The 10,193-nt window shown below is 39.2% G+C and overlaps 1 protein-coding gene across 3 annotated transcripts in view; it reads right to left on the bottom strand.

Annotated features, from left to right (window-relative positions):
- Positions 1 to 8: 8 nt before the first annotated feature.
- The window catches only part of MSRA (methionine sulfoxide reductase A), a 245,322-nt gene continuing 235,137 nt past the window's right edge, over positions 9 to 10,193 (bottom strand). For all 3 annotated transcript variants that reach the window (XM_023519666.1, XM_023519667.1, XM_011373765.2), the window contains one exon: positions 9 to 212. In XM_023519666.1, the coding sequence (XP_023375434.1) occupies positions 31 to 212 (182 nt within the window). In that variant the 3' untranslated portion in view covers positions 9 to 30. The remainder of the gene's footprint in view (positions 213 to 10,193) is intronic.

Genomic DNA, 10,193 nt, shown 5'->3' with positions numbered 1-10,193 from the left:
GTGCCAGGTGAAATGAACCAGACTCTTACTCTACAGGTGGGGTCGAGCTGGCAGGGCTGACGGCGGGGGCCGATGGCGGAAGCCAGGAGCGGGAAGAGACCCTACCTTCTGGTAGTCGTCTTTGGACCTCAGGGCCACCTCCAGATGCGTGGTGGAGAGCGGATAGATGGCCGAGCGGTACTGAGAGCCGTGGTCATTGCCTTGGCGCATTCCTGGGAAAGTGGAAGCAGAAAGGGTTACTGGGGTGGACTGAACAACAAGGCCGTTCACATGTTTTCTATGACTTGTGTGCTAAGTGCTTCTTTTAATTTCATCTTGACACCTCTCACCTTAAATGAGCATAAAATATATCTGTTTTGCTTGGCTTATTTTAATTATAACAAATATCTCTGAACTTAGGTAAATTTGTCACAGGTCTTGAATCATAGTAGATAGTCTATAAATATGTATTTTTCTATGTAGATATTTAAATCATAACCTATTCCATTTATTACTTGCAAAGCATCATGACATACATTGTTTCTTTGAATCCTAATGAGACACCTTGTGTGGCAGGTATTGTCCCTCACTTGGCAGGTAAGGAATGGGGTAACGTACTGGCACACAGGAGGTGCTTATAAATCACACACACACACACACACACACACACACAATCCTGATACTCAGCGAGTTGAAAGCGTTTGGCTTAAGGTCATATACCTAATCAAAGGAAAACCTGGGACTTCAAGTTAGGCCAACACACTTCTCACCCTGCCGCAGCAGCTAAAGCATAGATGGTGGTCAATTTACAAGTGAATAATTTCGTCTCCAAAGTTAAACAGCCACAGGTTTAATATAGATCCCTGTAGTTCTCCATACTGTTGTCAAAACAAACGTCACACATGTTGACTACATCATTCAAGTATCAGTTTCAGTTTTAAAAAGTGCCCCAAACTCCTCCCATAGAAGATTCAATCTTCCAAAAAGAACAGTTTCATATTTTCACATTTTAATGCACATATGAATCACCTGGGGATTGTTAAAATGTAGGTTCTGGCTCAGGAGGTCTGGAATGACCCTGAAATTCTGCATTTCTAACCTAATCATGGGTGGTGCAGAGTCACCAGACCGCACTTTGAATAACAAGGGTTTAGCATTTGTCCAGATATTTTCAAGGTTCTTTTGTAATTGCAGTAATGTGGTGAGGAAACCCCGAGTCCTCTAAACTACCCTTTCTCAGGTACGCCATCTATAGTGCTCTCTCCACCTCACCCCGTCAGTTTTCTCCTTTCTAACCTTTGAGACTTGTCCAAGCATCTTCAAAACCTTTGTATCTCTGCAAAACCTTCCCTCATAGCGCCTCACAGCTGTGACAGTCACGGACTCCTCTGGGCTCCATCGGGCCCTGCAGGCCCCTCTCTGAGAGGTGTCATCACACTGCATTGTTATTATGTAGTCGTCCCCCATTCTCTGTGAGCCTTCCGGAAGGCAGAGGTTTACAGCCATAGGAGCTGGTATAGCATCAGACAGATAGATTTCTATGAAGAATATATGAGTTTATATCCTGTGATCCAAGACTCTGCAACTAATACTGGAGTGCTTGGTCACATTTACTTTGTAAATGCAAATGTAAATTCAAATGTAAATAAAACAACCTTTCTTAAGAGCTAGAGGAAAAAGCTACAAATGAGTTCATACCTTTGACCAGTAGAGGTAAGTGCAGTAGCTGAGGACACCAAAGGTTTGCTATGGCAATTAACAGATAGATAAGCTCGAATTCATGACCCAAACTGCAGGCCAAAAAGAAAGGTTTAAGCAGTAACAAACTAGTAGGGTTTAGGGTCAAGCCATAGGCTATCTATGGTGTGTATGTGTGTACGTGTGTGTTGGGGGTGGTTATTTCTGACACCTACTTGTTCGCACCCCCAGCTTAGCTGACTATCTAGAAATCTCATTCTCCCACCTTCAGAGTCCCAACCTCTCCTCAGTGCACAAAGGTCACAAGGGGACTAAGCACTAATTAGCAGCTTAAAGAGTTAATACTAATACCAAAATATTAATTTAATAATATATAATAAAAATAAACCAATCCATGCCTCTAATAGTATATTGTATAAAACCAAATTAAAATATCTATCTCATTTCTGTGTAAGTTATATTTTCATGTAACTATTATAGCATTATTATTACAGTATAAAATCTATAAGTATTACAGTATAAATGTCACTATAGTATACCCTATACAAGTATTATTATGGTATAAGTATTATTCATTAAGCATCTAATATGTACCGAGTACTCTTCCAGATGCTGAGGATACAACAAAGAATAAAAGCAAACTCTCCCTTCGTAAAGCTCACATTCCTGTGGAATCTGAAAGACTGGATAAACAGATATTCCAAAATGCACTTTGGCAATGTTTTTACTTTGCCTTCTTCAATTTTCCCTCATTCACTTACAAGTAGGGCTTTTCTTGCATGACTACTTCCCACCCTTTGATGCATAAAGACATAATAGTAGTAGCATTATTGTTCCTTCTGAAATATTCTCCACGAAGAAAAAAAAGTGGCTGGATGGTTGATTTGGGGTAAAATTTGACCCCTGTCCATTCAGCACAAGATGTAGAAAAGCAGGTATCTGTGTGAAGTTGTTTAAATCTATTTAACTTTTCCTTCTTTTGAAAGAGAAATTAATATATGAGTAAAAGAGAATCTGCAGGCGTGACTTATTTATATTTTCAACAAGTTTTGATAAGATTCTGTATGCCCTGTACATTGAAGACAATAAATATCTGTGTATTTGGTTGAAGGTCTTTGAATTATCACAGGATTGTGGGAAATTGTTGCTTATGGATAAAATTGGCTTTTTAATCAAACAAAATGGGAAAATGAATAATTATTCCAAAGAAATGGTATAATAATGGGCTCTTCCACTGATCATATTTTCACAAATTATCCGATAGATGAAGTGCACAACAAAACCCTTAAGCTTACATTCATATTTAGAGCTTTTCTTGTAGTGACATGACAACCTAAGGGGTAGAAACATCTGGAAGATTTCACAAAATTGTGTGGTTGGGCAGAAAAGATGCATGTAACTGTCATTCTAGGCAAGTATGTAAGGCAATGCATTTCATTATCTTTTTTTTAGATTATTCTTTAAATTTATTTTTCAGATATAGTTGACATACAATATTATTTTAGTTTCATTCAATATTACATCAGACATTTATATACTTTACCGAGTGAGCACCTTTACAAGTTTAGTACCCATCTGACACCATACATGGTTATTACACTATTATTGACTGTATATCCTGTGCTATACTTTACATCTGTGTGACTAATTTCATAACTGGCAATTTGTACTTAATCCCTTTCACCTTTTTTGCCCATTTCCCCATCTGGTAACTATCAGTTTGTTCTCTGTATCTATGAGTTTGTTTCTGTTTTGATTGTTCATTCATTCATTCATTCATTCATTCATCCATTTATTTTAGATTCCTCATATACGTGAAATCATATAGTATTTGTCCTTCTCTGTCTGACTTATTTTATTTAGCATAATACCTACTATCATCCATGTTGTCACAAATGGAAAGATTTCATTCTTTTTATAACTGAGTAATATTCTATTGCATATATGTAGCACATTCTCTTTGTCTACTGAATAAAATACCTAGGAATAAATTTAAACAAGGAGGTAAAAGACCTACACTCAGAAAACTGTAAGACAATAAAGAAAAAAATTGAAGAAGACACAAATAAATGGAAAGATATACCGCATCCGTGGATTGGAAGAATGCATTAAAATGCATACTATCCAAAGCAATCTACAGATCCAATGCAATCCCTATCAAAATGCCAATGGCATTTTTCCAAGGCAATGCATAACTGCAGAAAACAACCCATGGGTTATTCATGTAATTAGAGGTTGTACTACTACTGTGACCTGGGTAGAGATTTATAGACTCTTCCCTTAAGCCATGATCCCTTTAAATTCTAACTTGATCATGTGTTAATTGTAATACGACAATACTGATATGGCTCCTGTCACTGTTGACCCTGTCTTCTTTATGCAGATTTGGGCTGTCCCCAACTCATTCTGGGCAGTTTTAATGAGGAGAAACATCATGGGCATTATCCACGGCTCTGCTCCAGATTCCCCACACCTTTCTCTTTGCACGAACCCAAACTGACTATCCATCCATTGGAAGATGGGAGTTATTCACATAGTTACAGCCCCCATCTGCGGCAGAAGTCTTACAGATTTGAATTTACAGCCCTGATCTTCTGATCCCAGCCCTTTTTTGATGTTCTAGTGAAACTAAAACCTTCCCATGTAAGAAACAATACACTCTCTCACTGGTCATTCTGGCTAAACCCCTGCCTGGCTGTGAAGGAAGATATGAAAGTGCTAAAGAGATCCAGTAAGGGATGAAGAGGAAACATCAAAGCCTTTACTCAGATTCATTTGAATCTTAAGTGATGCTGGACAAGACATTAACTCTCTCTGGTCTATTCATGAATAAGAATGCTAATTTGATTGATTTCTTTCAATCAAAGTTCATCCTGAGGAGAAGGTATAGTATCTTTACACAAAACCGCACACACATAGTCACATAATTCTGTGTGTGTTTGGTTAATTTCAATGCATGTACTTTTCATTTCACTGATGAAGGGGCTTATTAAATGGATAGGAGCTGGAAATTTGGAAGCAGATGGTTCACTGGGAAATATGATTTGATGCTCAACAGACTGAAAAACCCATAGATATGGATTTTCTGTTCTTGTTATTTTTAATACATTGCATTTACAGATGTTTAGCATCATTAAACTTTTCACCATTTCTTTCAACCTCCATTGGTTTATGTTATAAATGCAAAACAGTGAGGAAAACCTGTTTACTAAATCTCTTCTAAGAAGCCTAGGATTTAGAGCTATAAGATCTTGTTTTTAAGTCTGACTTTGCCACTGACATGCTTTGTGTAAATTATCTCACCTTTCTGAGCCTCAAACTTCATTTGTAAAACAGGGACTGTAAAGGCCTACCCTCCCAGTTTGTTGTGAGGAGTAAATAAGATAAAACCTGTAAAGCATTTTGTTGACTATAAAAAATTATGTAGGTGTTAAATACTTTTATTTGTGCAATAAATCTTAGACTATTTCAAAATCATCAATTTGAAATAAAAATAACACGTGACCTCATGCAAGATACTCTAGAAGGAGCCATTTATTCCCCTGACAAGAATTATTTATATTAATCTCTCCGATATCCACACAGCAGAGGTCACACCGATAAATACAAAGAGAGGATCAAAATTCATTTTGTGTGTGTAAAAATGTAGTATTTAATTTTAAACTGTTTTATTACATCTTTTCTAGCAGAATTACCTTTCTAGTTAAATTTTAACTCTGCTAATCTCTAACCCAGTCTTCGTTTCAATGGAAAACAAATCCAAGAAAAGTAAAAAATTCTTTGAGTAAATTCTCCTGCTCCTGCCCCTACCCATAAAGACCTTTTCAATGTAATGTCCTCACTCTTGGTCTCTGATATGAAGCTTGCAAAAATCAGGCCTGTTGGCATTATCTTGTATCTCCTGAGCTCATACCCACTGGGGTGCTAGAAAGGGGAATAGAAAGATGTACAAAATAGTGGAATAAAACAACTAAAAATCATTGAAAAAATAGTTTTTAAAGCTCTTTTTTCCTCCTGACTGCCTGCCTTCTTTCCTTCCTTCCACCCATTCATCTATCCCTCCCTTTCTCAGGCAAAGTACTCAGTACTGGGATTCAGAAACAAGACACGGTCTCATTTCCAACTAGTTCACCTTCTTAATACTGTAAGAGGAAATAGATGGAAACCAATAAGCATAATCAAGTATTGGAAATGTGTCTTAGTAAGCTCAGACTGCTATAACAAAATATCATAACCTATAAACCAGTGGCTTAACAACAGAAACTTATTTCTCACAGTTCTAGAGGCTGGAAACAGGACACCAGCCAATTCGGGGTCTGGTGAGAAATTTCTTCCCGGTGAAAGACAGCTGTCTTCTTGCTGTGTCCTCATATAGCCGAAAGAGAGTGAGCTGGCTCTTTGACCTCTTCTTACAAGGCCACTGATCCCATTCACGAAAGCAGAGCCCCCATGACCTCATCACTTCCCAAAGGCCCCACTTCCAAACAGCATGACATTGGAAATTAGATTTTAACATATGTATTTGGGGGAGACACAAATATTGAGTCTATTAATAAGATGTTATGGGGAAAAAAATCTGTGCAGATTAGAAAAATACAGGAATTCAAAAGAAGGAGTGGGTAGGTTCACCTAATCAGTGCAAGAGGGGCCTACGTCCTTCAGGGCTGTATAGAAGAAGTAAGTCTTGTCTTGAAAGAGCAAATGATGGCATGAGGGGTGAAAAACATTCTCCAGGAGGCCAAAAGTAAGAGTTATAGAATGGCATGGTGCCTTCAGGGACATGATAGGAACTGGTACTGTTTGCAAAAGCAGCAAAAGCATGGTTAGCATCTTTATCAAAGCCCTGGGGTTTATCTTCTCCAGCAAGCATGAAGCCCAGATGAGAGTTGCTGGAAATACAAGAAGTGGTCCTGCTAACCCATTAAGTTACAAAAATAGCAGGTATTCTTAACCTTCTTTGACACAAAAGGAAGCTATGGATCAGAGACTTTAAGTGACCTGCCTGATGTCACATAGCAGGCAAATAGCCATCCCATGATTTAAACCTAGATCTGACACCAAAGCTCTTTCTCCTTTCGAAATTGATACATGAGAAGTTAGGGGAAAACAATCAAAGACAACGTAACAAAGTGCCCTGTAGCTGGCTGGCATTTCTGGTGGGGAGAGGAGCATCACAGGCACAGGCCCAGAAGTGAGAACAAGCTTGGTATATGCTGGACACTATGGAGAGACAAAACTAGTTTCTGCCAAAGGGCCTGGAAGGAAATGAAGCTGGTCATTTGAGCATGAGGCCACATAGGGATCTTGACAGGACACACTGGGGACCAGAGATGTATGGAAAGATCAGTTTCAAGGTAGCCACGGAATTCTGTGGAACACTGGGTGAGCATAATCATCAAAAATCCAGAACTCTTTCACACAGATTCAACAAGTGTTGCAAAGTTCATCGTGCCCTCCATTCGGCTTTAGAAAACTCTAAGAGGATAAATTATTGACATTATTCGGCTGTCTTCATGTCCCAAGAAAGCAAGTAATGGGCTTGCTATAGTTTGTGAAGAGAGAATAACTGGCTTAGAAACAACATCTTGTGCTTAAAATTCTTCCATAACACTCTCCATGCTGATTAATGAGGCCTGGGATTTGGAGTATTCTTGAAAAGAACTGACCTCTTGACACCTACCAACTGTTTGTGATTTCTCTATCCACCTTCCCTAAATAAGATTTAAAAGGGACAAACCATTTTGAGACTGTCTTAAGATTTCTCTCTCAGCAAAGCCAGAGAAAGCACAGGAAAATGGAAAAATGCTTAATCTATAAGGAAGTACAAAGATGGCTGAGTTCTCATCAGCTCCTTGGGCCTTCTACACTTCAGCTCACCTTTGCGTACCAGCACTGTTTTAAACATTCTGACTGGAGAGATGAGAAATATGCTTGAACATGGGAATTTTAAAGGGAAGTTCACACAACGAGTTCCTGTGAGGTGATTCCATTAAGAAATTCCAGGTGCCAACAGGTGATCGTGAACAAAAGGCAAGGAAGGACATATTCCTAAGTGCTGAAATCACTCTCTGTTAGGGAACTTGAAAGGAATACTCTCACTGAGGACTATCCATGCTTGCTGCATAGACAGGGTGGCTCCCACCAGAACGAATACATATTCTTCTCTTCTATAAACTGTTGCTAGGAAGAAATAGATCCCAACCCACAGACTGCTGCATGAAGCAGAGAAACAGGCATGTGTTTTGTCATGAGACAGTTCTGGAATCTAATTCCATTTCTGCTGTTTACTAACTGTGTGACCTCAGCCAAGTTACTAGACCTATCTGAGCTTCAGTTTCCTCATTTGAAAAAATAGGGATGATGATATGGACCTTACAGGGTCGTTAGGTATCTTACCTAGGAACTCAGAAAACATATTCCCCCTCCCCTCGTGACAAAATTGTCCCCAGTTGAGATCCACTGCTATATATTAATGAACCACATCTTTTGATGTCATTGCTTATAAAACCTACACATTCAGGCAGCTAAATGAAACAGCATGTAAGAAGTGAACACTCTACAATGAGTAAAAACCAATAGTTACTAAAAAGTATCAGAGGTCTTTGGTATTCGTATTTTTACTTGTATCAAATAATTTCAGTGGTTACCAGTGTGGTTTCATTTCTTTAAATCCCCACATTCAAGGAAATGGAGACTTGCATTAGAGCAGCAGTCCCCAACATTTTTTGGCACCAGGGACTGGTGCCGCTATGAGAATCTAGTGCCTGATGATCTGAGGTGGAGCTGAGGCGGTGATGCAGGCACTGGGGAGCAGCTACAAACACAGATGAAGCTTCTCTAGCTTGCCTTCCGCTCACTTCCTGCTGTGTGGCCCGTTCCTAACAAGCCACGGACCAGGGGTTGGGGATCCCTATATTAGAGAACTCAAGACCTTTCCTTTTCTTTTTTGGTAAAACAGCATTTTAAGTTACATACTGCAAGTCTAAAAAGAAGAGAAGCTATTACAGACTACATGAATGAGCCCAAACTGAAATTAACATGTATACAGTTTGAAAGAGATAAGGTTCTCAATTGCATGGAAAAAGCAAGAAAAAAGTCTTTTTTTTTTCTTACGATTTAGTAGTTTGGGCAGAAAAACAAAAAGCAGCATTGATGCTGTCATCATAGCATGGTGACTATAATATCTTACCATCTCTCTCAGAATGTTTCGTATCTCTCAAAAATTGGTCCAGTCCAATCTCACTATACAAATTAGGAATTTCAATCAGTTCAACAGAGAACAAAATGAAAAGTGACTTAAACAAGATAGAATTATATTTCTTTTTCACTTTAAGTGAAAGCTATCGAGATAAGTGGTCTAGGGGTGGTAGGGTGGCTCTGTAATCACCAGGGACTTCTTTCTACTCAATTATCCTTAGCTTATGGCTCTTATTTTCAAGGACTTAAGATGTCTTCTGGTGCTACAGCCATCACATCTAATTTGCGGACTAGAAAAAGAAAAAATAGGACACTTCCTCTATCTTTAAAGAGCCTTCCCGGGTGTTCCAGGCCACACAGTCATATCTCATGGGCCAGAACCCAGTCACATGGCCACACCTCCAGAACTTCCCTGTCCCCAATGTGGAGCAGGCCAAGGCCAGACTACCTGAGGCCACATCCTTGCTCAGCTTCTTCCCCTTTCCTATCCTACTTCCCTCACTCCCTTATGGGTTCTTTTCTTTTTCTTCAGTAAGTTATATGTACTGAATCCCCCTCTCAGACTCTGTGCCTAGATTAACTAACCTAAGACTTCAAGCTATTCAACCAGTTTTGCTCTCATTCAAGCTGCCCTACTGCCAACCTCTAGTGCTGTGCTGTTTCTTATAGTCTATCATTTTCACTGTTTAGGTTTCTGGATAAACTCTTATTAGATATGTTTATTAAAGTATTCTTGTACAAGTTTATTAAATTGATATAAATTAAGAGGTCGAACTTCTGTGCTCGGCATATGGCTTACATACACTTGAGGGACATCAGATGAAGACCACTGGCCTACAGACTGCATTGGTCACACTCAGCATGGTATGTCTACATTATATTTCTCGATTCTCTTTGTGAGATCAGCATAAGGAGAGGCTTAGCTGCTGTAACTCTATTTATTAGATTTTGAATGCTCCCACTTGCTTCTTCAAAATTCGTCTCAATGAAAATGAAACAACTAATGAGTGACTCATAATTTTAAACATTCTAAGCATATAAACAGAGTTAGTCCCTCTACTCCTTGCTTCTTAAACTGACTCTGGCTTAACAGAGATGGCACGTGTGCTGCAGTGGCACAGGAAGACCATAGGTGACTGGCATTAGTGGAACAGCTTACACAAGCGCTGCTTCAAGGATGGCCTCCTACCTTCTGTTGGAAAATAGGGCCTCCATGGGGAACACAATACAAGGCACTGAAGTCCTCCAATAGGTAGATGAGCCTACATCCTTCACAGTGATAGATAGCACTTCTTATCATCGCTCATGTGACCTTTCCC

This window comes from Pteropus vampyrus, unplaced genomic scaffold, assembly GCF_000151845.1.
Source record: "Pteropus vampyrus isolate Shadow unplaced genomic scaffold, Pvam_2.0 Scaffold229, whole genome shotgun sequence".
Lineage (NCBI taxonomy): Eukaryota > Metazoa > Chordata > Mammalia > Chiroptera > Pteropodidae > Pteropus > Pteropus vampyrus.
Note: the sequence above shows the minus strand (reverse complement) of the source record. Positions and strands in the feature narration are given on the sequence as shown.